The 16,210-nt window shown below is 29.9% G+C and overlaps 6 protein-coding genes across 6 annotated transcripts; 5 read left to right on the top strand and 1 right to left on the bottom strand.

Moving 5' to 3' along the window:
* Window positions 1–6,901: 6,901 nt before the first annotated feature.
* BX663DRAFT_408639 (uncharacterized protein) lies at window positions 6,902–7,617 on the top strand (the record flags this gene model as incomplete). Its single annotated transcript, XM_051522271.1, has 3 exons — window positions 6,902–7,258; window positions 7,325–7,408; window positions 7,477–7,617. Coding segments are annotated over 3 exons (582 nt in total), but the record flags the coding sequence as incomplete, so codon positions are not given.
* A 246-nt stretch (window positions 7,618–7,863) lies between these two features.
* BX663DRAFT_434022 (uncharacterized protein) lies at window positions 7,864–8,193 on the top strand (the record flags this gene model as incomplete). The annotated part of the gene is made up of 2 exons (XM_051523036.1): window positions 7,864–8,034; window positions 8,107–8,193. The coding sequence occupies 2 exons, from the start codon at window positions 7,864–7,866 to the stop codon at window positions 8,191–8,193; spliced, it is 258 nt and encodes an 85-aa protein (XP_051383191.1).
* Window positions 8,194–8,814: 621 nt separating this feature from the next.
* Window positions 8,815–9,807, top strand: BX663DRAFT_507839 (P-loop containing nucleoside triphosphate hydrolase protein). The gene is made up of 5 exons (XM_051527398.1): window positions 8,815–8,914; window positions 8,980–9,052; window positions 9,114–9,238; window positions 9,299–9,466; window positions 9,546–9,807. The coding sequence occupies exons 3-5, from the start codon at window positions 9,118–9,120 to the stop codon at window positions 9,689–9,691; spliced, it is 435 nt and encodes a 144-aa protein (XP_051383190.1). The 5' UTR covers window positions 8,815–8,914; window positions 8,980–9,052; window positions 9,114–9,117; the 3' UTR covers window positions 9,692–9,807.
* Window positions 9,808–10,845: 1,038 nt separating this feature from the next.
* Window positions 10,846–11,997, top strand: BX663DRAFT_507838 (uncharacterized protein). The gene has a single exon (XM_051527397.1). The coding sequence runs from the start codon at window positions 10,865–10,867 to the stop codon at window positions 11,726–11,728; it is 864 nt and encodes a 287-aa protein (XP_051383189.1). The 5' UTR covers window positions 10,846–10,864; the 3' UTR covers window positions 11,729–11,997.
* A 207-nt stretch (window positions 11,998–12,204) lies between these two features.
* Window positions 12,205–13,696, bottom strand: BX663DRAFT_507835 (uncharacterized protein). The gene is made up of 3 exons (XM_051527396.1): window positions 13,486–13,696; window positions 13,082–13,433; window positions 12,205–12,986 (listed from the first exon to the last, which is right to left on the bottom strand). The coding sequence occupies exons 1-3, from the start codon at window positions 13,585–13,587 to the stop codon at window positions 12,304–12,306; spliced, it is 1,137 nt and encodes a 378-aa protein (XP_051383188.1). The 5' UTR covers window positions 13,588–13,696; the 3' UTR covers window positions 12,205–12,303.
* Window positions 13,697–13,982: 286 nt separating this feature from the next.
* BX663DRAFT_507833 (glyoxal oxidase N-terminus-domain-containing protein) lies at window positions 13,983–16,160 on the top strand. The gene is made up of 3 exons (XM_051527395.1): window positions 13,983–14,299; window positions 14,364–14,392; window positions 14,458–16,160. The coding sequence occupies exons 1-3, from the start codon at window positions 14,100–14,102 to the stop codon at window positions 15,906–15,908; spliced, it is 1,680 nt and encodes a 559-aa protein (XP_051383187.1). The 5' UTR covers window positions 13,983–14,099; the 3' UTR covers window positions 15,909–16,160.
* The last annotated feature ends 50 nt before the right edge of the window (window positions 16,161–16,210 follow it).

The following is a 16,210-nucleotide window of genomic DNA, read 5'->3' as shown; positions in this document are numbered from 1 at the left end:
TTTTCAACGTTTTTTCAGCACCGTTTTGTTTCAAAGTATTTTGATTTATAGAAATTAATAATACTAAAAGAAGAAATATAGCTAACAGTGCTATTTTTCTATTACTGTACACTTTTTACTTTTGCCAGTTCTTTAAATCTAAAACAGGCATTTCATTACATTAACAGGTTAAATCACTGATATCTATTCTATTTGTTACTTCCTCTTTTCTTTTTATTTATCCTGTAAAATATTTATTTATAAGAATTTTTATTATAGTAATTTCATTCTTCTAAATTAAACTAAGTTTATTTCTAATTGAAAGAAGTAAGATATCTAATTTACAAACAATAAATTTATCAAGTCAATTGTGAAATCTTTCACCTATTTAACTGAGATTTAAAATACTGTTACTCACTTCAAGGAACAGCATGACATCTGTCACCTATCCTTTTTCTTTCTCTTTTTTTTTTAGTTTTCAAACATATTTAAGCTGAACTTGAGACTTCATTTAGCTTATACAGTTATTGTAAGCGCTGCTGGTGAATCCTTGAAAACCATATATATTGAATTTCATACTCTTCTCCCTTCCTTTTTTTTTTATGAAAAAAAACTCTGAAATCACTCGTTTTATTAGGGCTCTTCGGAGATTATGCATTATTAACCATTTAAGGAACAAGTACTACTGTATTACAAAAAACAAATTATTCTCCATTGTTAGTGAGTGCCTACTTTTGAATGTAAGTGATTATAATTAATAAAAAAAAAATAACTTTGATATCTATAGAATGAAATTTAACCATAAAGTCTGTTTTATTCCAACTTGAAAGACTTTCAGGTGCTATTTTTCTTTATCTTAGTATATATATATATACACACACACAGAGAGAGAGAGAGACAACAGAACTTTACGTGTATGTGTCGTTGAAAAAAAAAAAAAAAAAAAAAAAAAAAAAAAAAAGATTAAATTTTATTTGCTTAGCATGATATTGTGATATTTTTATACATCTATTGTTCATCATATTGATAACCTATAAAATCATAGATAATTACTGACTATTTTTATTTTTATAATTAAGAAAAAAAATGGTAACTGTAATTCATACTTTCTCTGTAAATGACCTTTCTATTTGGCTTCATCTTAAACCATCTTCGGCTTTGTTTATTGATATCTGAGAACCCAGTGAATTAGAAGAGCAAGGTGTAATTGACGGATATGATATGAATATACCCTATTCTTTGACAAATACAAGCCCGGAATTGTTTAATAATAAATTTCATAATTTAGATAAAAACGTGCAGGTAAAAATTTAATAATTTATAATATTACAACAGCCCTTATTTAATAGTAAACACTTTAAACAGCTTATACTCTCTTGTAGATCGGGTAGACGAAGCCGATTTACTGCAGAATATATAATATCTAAATTTGTTTTTAAAAATGTATATAATGTAGAAGGAGGAATATTGGATTGGATTAAACATGGCTTCCAAATTGTTGAAAAAGCACCTTCATCATGCTATTGTTAAATCTCCTTTATGGTATATAGAAAAGGAGAGAAGAAAAATAAAATAAAATAAAATATTAGGAGTTCAAATTGAAAGCATACTATTCAAATGTGATTCCTCTCCCTTCCCCTTCCCTCCTTTTTTTTTTCTTCCTTATGTATTACTGAGTATGGTTACATTATTGTTTTAAATTATATAACCAGTATTATACATCTTTTATTTTTTTGTTGTAGTAAGTGAATCTAACTTTTGACAAGCGCGCTAATTTTCCAAAAGAAGATTATATTTGCATTATTAACAGTGAATATGAGTAAAATTTACTGAAATAATTTATATATTTCTTTTCCTCTCCTATACAAATATATACATATCAATTATATTATTTAATAGTACAAAATTGTTATTTATTTTATACTCTATACTTAACTTAAAGAAACACGCTTTTTATATTCAATTAGATAGAATCTAATATCCATATATATTCTAATTTTATATATTAAATACATATATAAATATTTTTTATGGGTAGATATGATGCTTCAAATGATAGTTATTTCGGTACATCAATTGTTAAGAAAGACAACAAAATCGATATAGGAAGAATACCAACAGCACTTGTTTCATCGATAAAGTTATCTAATAAAGTCCCAATTCGAAAAACAATCTCATCTCTTACAAATCACATTTTACCTTTAACCGAGTCTACAGCAATTAATAAAACAACAAAACTTTCTAAAAAAGTAAAAAACAGTTTTAATTTGACTGTTATGTCGATTTCATCTAGTTCCAATAAGAACAATACTAATAAAATGAAAAAACCAAAGCTTCCTAATATTGAAAATAGCTCTCTTTCTTCTTCATTTATCTCTTTTAAAACCGCTACAACGACTACTCAAAAAGGATCCAACTTAAACGCGGCTTCTGATGCTGCTGCTGCTACTACTACTGGGTTATCCCCCAAGTTACGAAAACCACACTTACCAACTTGGCTAGGAAGACACTCTATAGAAGAAACTGAAAGTAAAAGCTCTGTTTCATCTATTCATTCAAGCGCAAGTTCGGTTACCTTATCCACAATGTCTATTACATCACCTATTTCAGCAAATGCATTATATGATGTTGATACAAATGAATTAATGGAAGCTTTCGAAGATCTTCTTGTAAATTGAGATATATATATATATATTAATAAATAAATGGATAGATCAAAGAGAGAGAGAGGTTTCTATCGTTGTACTTACAAAACTCTATTTCCCTTTATTTATTTATTTTTTTAGGATGAATTGAATATGAAAGATGCTCACCGAGAAAAGTTACGACAATTACCTTGGGAACGCAAGATTTATCTATTACAGCAAAATGAACATATTAAAGAAAATAGAATGAGTCCTTCTTCTTCGATTCAAAAAAGTATTCCTTATTCTAATTCAAGTGGATCCTTATTTTCACCCAAAACACAAAGATCAAAATCAATAAAACGTGATGAGACAGCGACTCGATTTTTGTTCCCTCCCACAAATGATCATCATCATCAACAAAATAAATTAAAACAAATAGGAAGCTCAGATAGTCTTCAATCACTGACAACACCTTCTTCACTAAAGTCCAATGAGGATCATCGAAACTTATTTTTAAAGATTGGAGAACGGGCCATACTATCCTCTCCTCCTCTTACCCCTAATCCCTTGAGTTATCTTGATCAAAAGAAGAACAACCCTTCTTTGCAAATAGAGCATTCACAACAACAACAACAACAACAACAACAAAAGATTGGAAAAGGCAAACACTCTCCTACAACAAACATTACCACTGAGTATTTGGCAAATATAAAGACTGTATCAAATCACACTAGTATTAGACGATCATCCGCTACTACTACTACTAATAATAATAATAACTCACAACGAAATACTCCGTCCACCAAGATTGACAAGCGAGCGGAGACCTACAAGTTTTCACGTAAAAATTTATCTACAATACATGGTCAAAATCAATCCAAAGTGGGTTCAATGATTCTAGAGTTTGATGCCCTTGCTAACAAACTAGTTTCTAAATCATCAGATGATTCTGATGCCTGTTGGCTACTACTAGGGAATAAACCATTATTGCCACCAAGGCTATCTAATACAACCAAAATGACCCATAGCCAAGCACATCATACCCCTATTGGTCATCTATTCCCTAATACATGTTCAAGTCTGTTGGTGAATAAAAAATATTCTTCTTCTTCTTCTTCTCCTGTCTCTAATCATCATTTACAACCCACCTCTGGAGCAACTACCATTATACCAGAGGCATCCACATCAAGTCAACTTTTAGCTAATAGTTATGCGTATCAAAATTTAACTCGTAAAGATGCAAGTCGTTTGGCTACAGCATCATCAGTAATAGATAATGATAAGCGTGATCGAGACTATCAGAATAGTCCCTATTATTTTGTTGAACGACTTCGAGCCAGGTAATATATATATATATATATATATATATATATATATATGTGTGTGTGTAGGTGGGTGGGTGGGTGGGTGATATGCATTTTTTTTTTTTTTGGATTTTAATAGTTCTAATATATATGACCTTTATTTCCTCCTACCCTGTTCTTTCCTCTCTTCACAAACATATATTATTTATAATATTCTATTGCATGTATATTTACATATATATTAAAGAAATATGACAACCGATATGTTAACAAAGTATTTAAGTTCATTAAGAGTTACATTAGCTACAAGAAATGTAACTTGGATAAACGAGTTCTTGTCAAGACGTCATGATGGATTAGCTGCACTAGAAAATATATTACAGAAATATGCAACTAAAAAAGTGAGGTAAATGGGTTAGATACTACGATAAGAATTATTTACATTCTTACCTTCTCTTTTGTTTTAATTATTCTGTTCTTTTTTTTCTTTCCTCCTTTTAGTCAATATCATAAATATAGTAAAAAGGATGAAAAGAGTTTATTCAATATTGAAGAACAATGCTTACTTGAATGTATCCACTGTATACGTGAATTATTAAATACACAGGTATTTTTTTATTTTATTTTTTTTTTTTTGAAAACTATCAATGACATGATGATAGGGAAAGAAAGAAAGAAAAAAGAGAGAGAGAGAGAGGGAGGGAGATGTTCATTTCCATTTTGTTCTTATATATATATTAGGTTGGTTTGAAACAAGTGATTATGCGTCCTGCTCTATTCCAACACTTGTTAAGTATCTTATTTATATCCATCGAACCTGTGCCATCGAATTCGACATTTAATTTCAAAAGATCAACATTCATTGCTTCGTTTGAATCATCATCGATTAATTCTAATAATAAACAAAATTCTTTATCTTCAACTCTTACAACAGCAACAAAAGACATCAGGATATCCATATCATATAAAACAAGTATACTCATCTTTGAATTCTTTTCCTCTCTCTGTACAGCCTCCACAGTATCAGGACATGACATCGTTATGGACACATTTTCCAAAGTGAAAGGAGAGCAATATCGGTTTGAACGACTCATACAGGGATTATATGGTCTATATGATGATGTCTCTCTACAACAAGACGGGTTATCTTCTCTAGACGAATCTCAATTATTCATTTTGGATTGTTTGAGAGTTGCTCTAGAACTCATTTATCATATCATACATACACCAGATACGGTTGAAAAGCGAAACTCACTTCGAAGTGAGTTCGAGAGAAGAGGGTTTGAAGATATGGTGATACAATTAGACCAAAATAAAGAAAAGATACCAGATGCTCTTCAAAAGCAAGTAACTCGTTATCTTTACTATAAAAAACTAGATCAAGAAAAAATTCAAACTTTACAAGCTACTAAGAGACATATGTAAGCACATACGTATATATATACATATATATATGTGCAATATTCTCTTATAATATTAAACAACAAATATATGTAATGTAATTTTATAGTCAACCTTATGATATGATAGCCTCTGCATTTAAAGTGTTTTACAAAGACCCTGAAATCTACTATTTGGTAATAGATAGTATAAATGAGTTACTTACTATAGGTGTCAGTCAACTTGCCAACAATAAAAGAATTGTACAAGATATTTGGAGTCTTGTTCATATTTTTGCAAAGCAACTTAAATCTGTTCATACTGACAGTAAGGCAGATATCTATACTATAATTATTTACTAATTATATATATATATATATAGATGATTTTCAGCCATCATTACAACAATTCATAGTATCTGCTCAACCTATCGTAGGTAAATTGATAGGAACAATACAGGATAATGGAGGTTCAGCAATAGCTCATTCATCTGTTGAGCTACCTGTCACTATCGCCAACAAGATGAATAATACGGAAGATGTGGAAGGTTTACGTAATATGGTGGAAGAACTCAAGGACAATGTTCAGAAGAGTCAAGAAACGATTGCTAAAATTCGTAGAGAAAAAAATGAATTATTAATGAAAGTATCCAAGATGCTATCTGAAATGAAAGAAAGAGAAGATCGCATTAATGAGCTAGAATTGGAAAAGAAAAAAATAGTAGATGATTATCAACAACAGCAGAATTGCATATCTAAATTTTCTTTGAATCAAGCAATTCCAAATATAACTCCCACAACGATCACTCCCCCATCAGTGTCAGTATCATCAACACCATCAACACCATCATCATCATCATCACTATCATCATCACCACAATCACCGTCACTACCATCACTACCACCACCACCACCACCACCACCACCACCTCCTCCTCCTCCCCCTCCTCCTCCACCACCACCGCCACCTCCACCACTCTTTCCGTTAGTAACAGCTACAATACAACCTAATGATGACCCACTTTCTTCACAATCTGTAGTTAAACGACGTCATCTAATCAAACGGGATCCAGCAAATCGTAACTCTCGTTATTTGCATCCACTCGCACTTAATCTTCATTTTCCTGACTTGGAATCATTACATGAAAATACGGCGACAGTTATCCTAAACGAAGTACCTACGAAAGGACAGCAACAAGAGGGTTCCTTGTATTCTTTAAATGAGAAAAAGAGGAGAATAGGAGAAAAGGGACTTTGTTCATCCATGTCAATTGTCATGAAACAATTCTTTTGGTCTAAATTACCTGTAGATAAAATTAAAAATACAGTTTGGGATGAAATTCTGAAGTCTACGACGATGTCTTCCCTTCATAGTAGCCATGATAACGACGATAGAAATCAAAATGGAAATGATAACATAGCATTAGATACATTAGAGTTAGAGAGATTATTCAAAAAGAACCAGGCACACGCTACTACTACTACTACTACTACTACTACTACTACTACTACTACTACTACTACTACTACTACTACTACTACTACTACTAAAGAAAATGGTCATAAGAAACAACAGTTGATCACCTTACTCGAGTTCAATCGAGCCAATAATATTGCCATCATGTTGGCAAGGATCAAAGTTCCTTATACAAGTATTCGTGACGCCATATGGAATATTGATGATAACTTACTTAGTATCGATCATCTAAAGGCGATGCGACAATATATACCGACCAAAGAAGAAATTGAAATAGTCAAGGAATATGAAGGTGATGTTGATATGTTGGGAAATGCAGAACGTTACTTTAGAGCGATGATGTTCATTCCTCGATTAGCCAATCGTATGAATTGTATCCTATTCCGTCGACAATTTAAATATGAATTAGAAGATATTTTACCAGAGTTGGACATTATCCAGATTGCCATTACAGAGTTACGAGAAAGTGTACGATTTAAATATGTTTTAAAGGTATTAGTTGACATATATATATATATGTATATTCGTTTTATTCATATTTTATATGTATATCCATAGACGGTTCTTGCAATAGGTAATTATCTTAATTATCAAACAATTCGTGGTGATGCCTATGGATTTCATTTGAATGCTTTGTTAAAGGTAAATCATTTGAATGATGAAGACTAGATATATACATATATATATTTATATATTTATATATGATATAGATGAGAGATACAAAAGCAGAAGGAGAAGGTGTCAGTAATGTACCTACATTGCTGCATTATTTAGTCTATTTGTTATCAAAGTCCGATAATGACATTGTTCATTTTACACGAGATATGTCACACTTGCAAGCAGCTGCTAAATGTAAATAATATAATGCCCCTCCCCCACAAAAAAAATACTAATATATATACACACATATATACATATACATATATGCATACACATATTTGTATATTTGTATATATTCATACAAAATAGTATCACCCCCTACGCTGTTTGCTACTGTGAATTCATTAAGTGATGGACTAAATCTAATAAAAGAAGAGTTAAAATTGAATAGAAAGAGAAAGACTTCTGAACTTCAAATTGATCGATTTGCAGAAGCTATGGAAGAGTTTTTATTAGAGGCAGAACCTATTATTAATGATTTAAAGGAAATGGTTAAAGATATTGAAGAAAAATTACGTGATCTTATTAGTTATTATGGTGAAGATCCAAATACGATAAAAGCTGAAGAGTTCTTTGCTATTATATCCATGTTTACCAATTCGTTTGAAGTAAAATAATAATAGTAATAATAATAATAATCATCTTTTTTTTAAAAAAATATTAAAATATACATTATTTAGAAAGCACAAATTGAAATTCATGAGGCAAGAGAAAGAGCATTGAAGAGACAAAAGCAGCAAGAAATAAAATTATTAAAGGTAAAATAAAATAAAATAAAATAAAAATAGACATAATTGATTTAGGTCTTTTTTTTTTTAATTCGAAACAAAAGCAAAAAAAATCTACTGCAGAGGATTCTGTAGTAATAGAAAGTTTTGTTAGACCATTTGAAGAAGGATTTGAACAAGTATTAAAAGAGTTAAAAGCAGGACTTAAACGCAATAGTGAAACAGTTGCAACAGAAAAGAAATAAAAGTAAATACTAATAGCAGCAGCAGCAGCAAGCAGCAGCAGCAACAGCAACAGCAGCAGCAATAGAAGCGGAGGAAAAAAAAAATAATAAACATTATTCATAGAAGTTTAAAATTTTATCATTTTATTTAATTTTCTTTTTCTCTCTCTTTTTTTTTTTTTTTTTTTTCATTATTTTATACATATAATCTTTATTATTTACTCTTATTATACTGCTAATAAATAATTCAAAACCTCTTCCAGTTGTCAACTCTTTATATATAAAATATAACTAGACCTAATAATAGTCATGTATAACTCTTCGTCATCTTCAATTGAAGCAAAAGTAGTTGTCTTGGGTAGTCAAGGTATATTAGAGTAATAGAGACTGAAAGTAGGGAATAAAGTATCTTTATATTAAATTAAAATGTTTAATGAAGGTGTTGGCAAAACATCACTTGTTATGCGTTATATAGAGAAAACATTTTCACCTAATTCAACATCAACCATTGGTGCTTCATTTATGACTAAAAAACAGTAAAGTGTGTTTTATATATTTATACATGTATACAATTCATTGAATTCAATACATCCTTATTGAGTCTTCTAATTTCTTGTTTAGAACAGTTGATAATTGTAGAGTAAGATTGCAAATTTGGGATACAGCAGGACAAGGTAAATACAACTATGTAATATCTAACAAGGAAAAGAGCAAACAAAGAGATAATTGAAAAAGGTCCATGATAATAGAAAGATTTCGTGCAATGGCTCCCATGTATTATAGGGGTGCACAAGCCGCTTTATTAGTGTATGATATTACATCACAAGAAAGTTTTGAAGAACTATCTTCTTGGATAGATGGTAAAGCAGTCTATAGATATATAATCTATGAGTACATGTTTTCTAAGGTGTATATTATAGAATTGAAGAGAAATATGACAGATGAATTAGTTATTATTGTAGCAGCAAACAAATTAGATTTAGCTCAGTCTCAAAGAGAAGTATCATATGATGACGCTCAGAAATATATCACACGTGTATTAGGTCCAGAAACATTATTATATGAAGTATCAGCAAAAGAAGATGATGGTATATACATATGTCATTGACATTAACAGACAATTAAAAGCAACTTATTTATGCATTCCTCCTTTTTTTCTTCTTCTAGGCACGATTGAAGACATGTTTATTCATGTAGCTCGTATTTTAGTAGAACGAAAGCAATATTTACCTTCAGTGAAGAGAAAGCCAACAAACTATTTACCAATGGATGAAGAGCCGCCATCACCAAAATCTTCATGTTGTGGCTTTTAAAGGATAGCAAATACATATATTCCCTCCTATTATTAGTATTAGTATTAGTATTATTTTTTGGATTCCATTATGTGATTTCTTATATGTATATATGTATACATGTATATGTGTATCTATATAAGTCTGTGTGTGTATGTGTGTGTTTGTTATATATATTTATTACAGTAAGATTCTATTCAACAGAGAATATATAAATGCTCCACGCAATACTACTACTTTATCATTAAAAAAAAAAAAAAAAAAAAGATACACTAAAGTATAACAATCTATCTTATAATAGAGCAACTGTTATATATTTTATTTGGATATAAATACATTTAGTATACAACATGATGATGTTAAAGTCAATCGTTTCTAGTCCTTATTATTACTTTAGTGCTGCATGATGTATATATCTTTTTCTCAAGATATACAAATACTCTGTCTACTCACCTTGAATCTATTAATGCAGATAATAAGTTTCCTTTTAAGGAAATTTGACATGAAATTTAATTAATAAGTATTTATTTGTTTTGAAATGAAATGATTCTGTGCTTTTATAAGGGGAGAGGAAAAAAAGAAATAAAAAAAGAAAAAAAAGGGTAGTAGATGGACACAATCACAATGATGTAATAAAAGCTAATATGATCTACCTTTGCCTTTCTCTTTCTTTATTACATAATAAATATGAAATGTGAATTTTGTTAAGAGAAAGTAGTAAGGGCGGAACAAATAAGACAGTTAATTATAATATAGATACATATATTATGTACAAGTGTGTGTATATATAAATATATAAACATATATACATATATGTATATTCATATCCATATTCATATTTATATCTTTATCTTTTATCTAAATGTATTTTTATATCCCTTTCTTTTCTTTTCTTAAATGTACATCATAGTTTAATGTTACTACTTTTGATTATTGCTTTTTTATTATCCTTATTTATTGATTTTACTTCAAGTTTAGTATAAATTGTAAATCATGTAAATTGCTCTTTTAATAGTACTAACCAGTACATATAAAAATTAAGGTCAATCTTTTACTACAACAGCTATAAATGAAAATAAGCATGTGTCAAAAGTGGCTAATCTATCTTTATCACTCATCAATCATACTACAATCCCCATCCTAGCTCTTCCTTCCTCAATTATAATGACCACGACCACGACCACGACCACGACGATGACAACAGCAATAGCAACAGCAACAGCAACAACGTCAGAAACATCAGCGGCCGAGAAGGAGAGAAAAAAGGACAAAAAAAAGAAAAAGAAAAAGAAGAAGAAACATCATCATAAAAAGAAGAATCATAAAGGCACGATTCATAATAACGATATTATTACTACTATAATCTCAATGACATCTACCGGAGCAGTGATAATACCTACTGAAAGCACCAAGATACCAAATCTATCCATGACAACTCGAACATTATCATTATCACCTTCATCATCTAAAGCTTCTACTACTACTACTACTCTATCACCAAAGATAAAAACTCGTAAACATCGATCTCACTCAACACAACAATACGAACAATTCATATATACGAGTAGTATTACCAACATTCCTACTACTACTACTACAGAAACATCCCTTTATTCTTCTGCCACCATGACTCGTAGTAATATCAGAGATCTTCCATCTCATACATCACATGACAATGATAACATTCACTATCAAGCTGCACATATGAATGTAGTGAATCATGTTTTAGGATTAGCATTAGGAATTGGCTTTGGAGGGCTTTCATTACTTATATTATCTGCCCTTTTCATATATAATTATAGAAAAAGAAAAGCGGCTGGCCATGATTCGAATAATACGATGGATCAGAAAGGTGTCTTTTTCACAGAGAAGCCTTCCATGTTCAATAGTAATAATAATAAAGCAAGAGTAACAGCCAATGATACAACGCAAGCGGATGATGATATACAAACTAAATGGAGACCTCAAAGCTTTGCAAATGTTGTAGCTAATATTATTTCAACTCTACCTTCAGCCATCACAAGAGAGACTCTTTCTATAGAGCGTAATATTCATTAATACTATATTTGTATGTAATATTATTTATATCCGTATCATAATAGCTTATTCTGTTGTAATAATAATAGATATTTAACAGTAAAGGAAAAAAAAATAGCCCGAAATTACAAGTCTAAAAATAACTAATTGAATACAGATCGTATCGTGATATGATCATGATTATACATCAGTCATGGTGTGTGAGTGAGTGTGTGTGTGTGTGTGTGTGTGTGTGTGTGTATGTATGTGTTTATAAACATTCATGTATACTTTATAATAGTAGATATATATAATATGATGTAATAAACAAGTGTTGTATTTATTAAAGGGTCGCTTTATTTCATGTCTCTTGTAGCTTTCATTTTATACAAAAAGCTTTATAAAAAAATAAAAATAAAAAACGGAGTAATAAAGAGAGTATCAGTTCTATTATTTAACAGTAACAATAAGTTTCATTTTATTATTAGTAACATGTTTTATTATCTATTTTTTTAAGCTTTGACATTATATACTGCTATAATTTATTTTACAGTCTTTTATTATTATATACGTATATGTATATGTGTATACATTTATATATTTAAAAGGAGAATAATTTATTTCGCACAATAGAGTAAAATACCGTTAATAATACTGATAAATAGAATCAAGGGGAAGGTTGTGGTGTGATTAGCAGAAGAGGAAGAAATAGCATTACTGTTGTTATTATTTATAAATAATTTATCATCATGATGACTTGTTGTTGCAATCGTTGACTTTCTATTGTTAATAAGCATTAAATCTGCCTTTGAATTTGCGGGCAAAATTTTATCGACTAAATGGATAACTGTACCGTTAGATGTCAAAATATCAGTTCGAATGACATTAGCCGTTACTGTCGATTTTTGTGGTGGCATATCATAATATTCGTAAGTGTCACCATTCATGGCAACTATTGAACCATTAGAAAAGGATAAAACAGTCATAGGTGTAGAAAGATAATGTGTATGTAATGTATAATTAAAATATGAAAAGTTTCTATGATAATAAATGCCATCGACTACTTCATATTCTAAATTATGTATAATAGTGCCATAAGGTATATTTGCACTACCATTATAAATAGACCAAGCAGAATCAATAGGGGCAAAAATAGTTGTACTATTCGAATTAGCAAATATGCTACTTAAATTTTGTGCCTTAATTTCATTTTCAAGTATATCCAAATTAGATAAAAAAGAAATGGTATCTATGATATTAAGTGGCGCTAATAAAAATTGATCTACATGATAAATGATACCTAATAATAAAAATAATAAAAATGTATAAATTAAAAAAAAAAAAAAGGCTTATGTTTAAAAGAAAAGAAAAACAACTCGGCTTATTCTTCTTTACCATTACTGCATTGTGTATAATTCAATATATTAGCAATAATAGGTCCAGCTAAAACTTGAAATTTTATACTAAAAATATCTGTTTCCTGAGGTGTAACAATGATAGTAGGATATTTAGGTGAAAGTGTCTTAAGATAATAACGTATTGAAAAGAAGGCATTAAAATCATATATTTCACCTAACATGTGGTATAATAATTCATCTTCAGTTGTTTTGTTTGAAAAAAAGTTATTTTTAATTGCTGATTGTGTAGCTGATTCTGTTGGTAAGAATAAAGTATTATTGGATAATGGATCTTGAAGTCTATTTGAAATTGATTCAAATTTATCTAAATTTAAAGTTTCATAAAATGTCTAAATAAAAAAAAAATGTTAATTTTATTTTTAACATAGTTACAAACGTTACCTTTGATTCTGACGCTCCAACTATTTCCCAAATAGTCTTTAATACTTGTCCATTTGCATAAAATACAAAAAAAACCAGTAAAATAAAACTTAATAATTTCATTTTTTGTTTATTTTTTATCTTTTGTAAAATAAAAAATAAAATAAAATAAACAAAAAGAAAAAGAAAAAGAAAGAGAAAAAGGAAAAGGAAAAGAAAAAGAAAAAGAAAAAGACAGAAGAAAGCGTAGTTATTTATTTATTTTTTTTCTGTAAATAAATAAATCTATAATAAAAAAAATCAGGGTTTTCTTTTTCGATGTTTGTAGAATTGCGTTATGATTTTTTTTTTTTTCAAGCAAAAAAAATAAAATAAAAAAATAAAATAAAAAAAAATAAAATAAAAAGCAAGTAAAAAATAAAAAATAGAATAAAAGTCACTTAAAAATAGAATAAAAATAAAAATAACAATCGAGAAAAAATCACCTCATCTGAATAAAACCCTTTCAGTTTAAAATTGCTCCTTTTCGCACCCCTCATCTGCCCCAGATTTAAGATGAATAAATTCTTCTTCACTTCTTTCTTTCCTCCTTCTTTTTCTTCTTCAATAATATTTATAAATATTTTTTTTCTTAAATGAAGTCTTTATCATTTATTTCAATAGTAACTGCTGTTAGTTTTCTAGCAAATACAATTACAGCACAACAACAACATGATACATCTCCTTTCAATTGGCCTGACGATAAACAAAACATCATTTCTCCATATGCAAAATCTGGAAAAATGGAGCAAATTGGTAGAACTGGTGTAGCTGCCATGCATGCTGTGCTTTTAAAGTAACTAGTTTAATGCATACTTTTTTTTTTATTTATTTTTAATTTTTTTTTTTTATTATGATAGTGAAAATTCTATTCTAGTGATTGACAAAGGTATAAATAAATATACGAGCTTTTTAAAATAAATAAATAATCATGTTTGTTTTTTTTTCTTTTAGCTGAATGGAATGAAGCACAATTCGATTCAGGTCAAAGTGCATTTTCAGTAGAATATGATTTGAAAACAAATACGTATAGACCTTTAAAACTTGAAACCAATACTTTTTGTTCCGCAGGCGGCTTTTTGAGTAACGGTACCTTTATTAGTACAGGCGGAGGCGAAAAGAGAGGTCGAAATTGGAAAGCTGAACCTGGTTGGCAATCAATTCGACATTTTACACCTTGTACAGATCAGTCTTGTCTTTGGGAAGAATACAAGACTGGAAAGATGACAGAGAATCGTTGGTATCCTACTGTTGAACAATTACCTGAAGGTGACATCTTTATTATTGGTGGTTCTACAAAGGGCGCAGCTGTGAATCGTGATGAAATTAATGTTCCTTCTTATGAATTTTGGCCTCCTCGACCTGAAGGCGAAGTTCATTTCCCATTTTTAATTGAAACAATGCCCTATAATCTTTACCCTTTTGTTTTCGCTTTACCTGATGGTAATTTATTCATCTTTGCCAATAGGGATTCTATCATTTATGATTATAATAATCAAAAGATTGTAAAAAAATTACCTAAAATTCCTGGTAACCCCCGTTCTTATCCTTTGACAGGTGGTGCCATCATGCTTCCTTTAGATCCCAAGAATAATTATAATGTTGAAATCCTTATTTGTGGTGGCTCTGAACGAATGAAGAATAATGCCGTCGCTGATGATACGTGTGGTCGTATCAACTTGGGTGACGAGAACCCTCAATGGGAAATGGAGACATTTGTTCATAAGCGTCTTATGCCTGATGGTTTAATTATGGCGGACGGTAATCTTCTTTGGGTCAATGGCTGTCAACGTGGCTGGGCTGGTTATAATGGTCGTAATCATGATCCTACCTTTGATCCTCTTATCTATACTCCTACTGCTCCTGCAGGTCGACGTTGGACTCAAAATTTAGCAAATACAGATATTGCTCGTATGTACCATTCTGTTGCACTTACTTTACCTGATGGTCGTGTATGGATTGCTGGTTCTAATAACGTAGATCCCCCTGATATCAATGCTGAATATCCCACTGAATTCCGTGTTGAATACTTCTCTCCTCCCTATTTATTCAAGACAGCTACAAGACCATTAGTCTCTCATGTTCCTCGTGTAGTCACTTATGGTCAATCCTTTGATGTCCTTATCAATCTGGAAGGTCTTGCTACCTCTGCAACTGATGCTTCTAAAATTCGTGTTGGTTTACTTCGTACTGGCTTTAGTACTCATTCTATGCACATGTCTCAACGTTATGTATTTTTGGAACATGAAGTCTCTGAAGATTTACAAACTTTAAAAATCACTGCTCCTCCTCATGCTGCTATCTTCCCACCTGGTGCAGGTATCATGTATGTTCTCTTTGACGGTGTACCTTCTATGGGTACTGAAATCTTTGTTGAAAAACAAATTAGTGATTTAAAGATTTAATACTATTCAACATTTTATTTTTATTTTTATTATCATTATTATTATCAATTTACCTCCATCGCATTTGCTTTTTGTCGTTTCTTTGTTTTCAGTATTATATTTATTGAAAAAAAAAAAATACACATAAATATATTCAAATCTATATTCTATTTTCTGCATTATATAACTGCTGATACACACTGTTTTTTTTTCTTCACTTAATAAAAATAGATATATAGCTTGTACAAAATATAATATTCATTTTCTTAATACCTCTCGAGGAAAAAAAAAAAAAAAAAAAAAGAATCTTTATGATTGATGTT

Source organism: Cokeromyces recurvatus (genome assembly GCF_025118155.1).
Source record: "Cokeromyces recurvatus strain NRRL 2243 chromosome Unknown BX663scaffold_11, whole genome shotgun sequence".
NCBI lineage: Eukaryota > Fungi > Mucoromycota > Mucoromycetes > Mucorales > Mucoraceae > Cokeromyces > Cokeromyces recurvatus.
The sequence above is the reverse complement of the archived record's forward strand: the minus strand, read 5'-3'. Positions and strand labels throughout refer to the sequence as shown.

Bases quoted from the DNA above. Each gene is read 5' to 3' on its own strand.
- BX663DRAFT_507839 (XM_051527398.1), top strand. From the start codon at position 9,118: ATGATAATAGAAAGATTTCGTGCAATGGCTCCCATGTATTATAGGGGT. The intron at 9,239-9,298 runs GTAAAGCAGTCT...TGTATATTATAG, and splicing joins ACTATCTTCTTGGATAGATG to AATTGAAGAGAAATATGACA. The intron at 9,467-9,545 runs GTATATACATAT...TTCTTCTTCTAG, and splicing joins ATCAGCAAAAGAAGATGATG to GCACGATTGAAGACATGTTT.
- BX663DRAFT_507838 (XM_051527397.1), top strand. From the start codon at position 10,865: ATGACAACAGCAATAGCAACAGCAACAGCAACAACGTCAGAAACATCA.
- BX663DRAFT_507835 (XM_051527396.1), bottom strand. From the start codon at position 13,587: ATGAAATTATTAAGTTTTATTTTACTGGTTTTTTTTGTATTTTATGCA. The intron at 13,434-13,485 runs GTAACGTTTGTA...TTTTTTATTTAG, and splicing joins TTGGAGCGTCAGAATCAAAG to ACATTTTATGAAACTTTAAA. The intron at 12,987-13,081 runs GTAAAGAAGAAT...TTTTATTATTAG, and splicing joins TTATACACAATGCAGTAATG to GTATCATTTATCATGTAGAT.
- BX663DRAFT_507833 (XM_051527395.1), top strand. From the start codon at position 14,100: ATGAAGTCTTTATCATTTATTTCAATAGTAACTGCTGTTAGTTTTCTA. The intron at 14,300-14,363 runs GTAACTAGTTTA...TTATTATGATAG, and splicing joins ATGCATGCTGTGCTTTTAAA to TGAAAATTCTATTCTAGTGA. The intron at 14,393-14,457 runs GTATAAATAAAT...TTTTTCTTTTAG, and splicing joins TATTCTAGTGATTGACAAAG to CTGAATGGAATGAAGCACAA.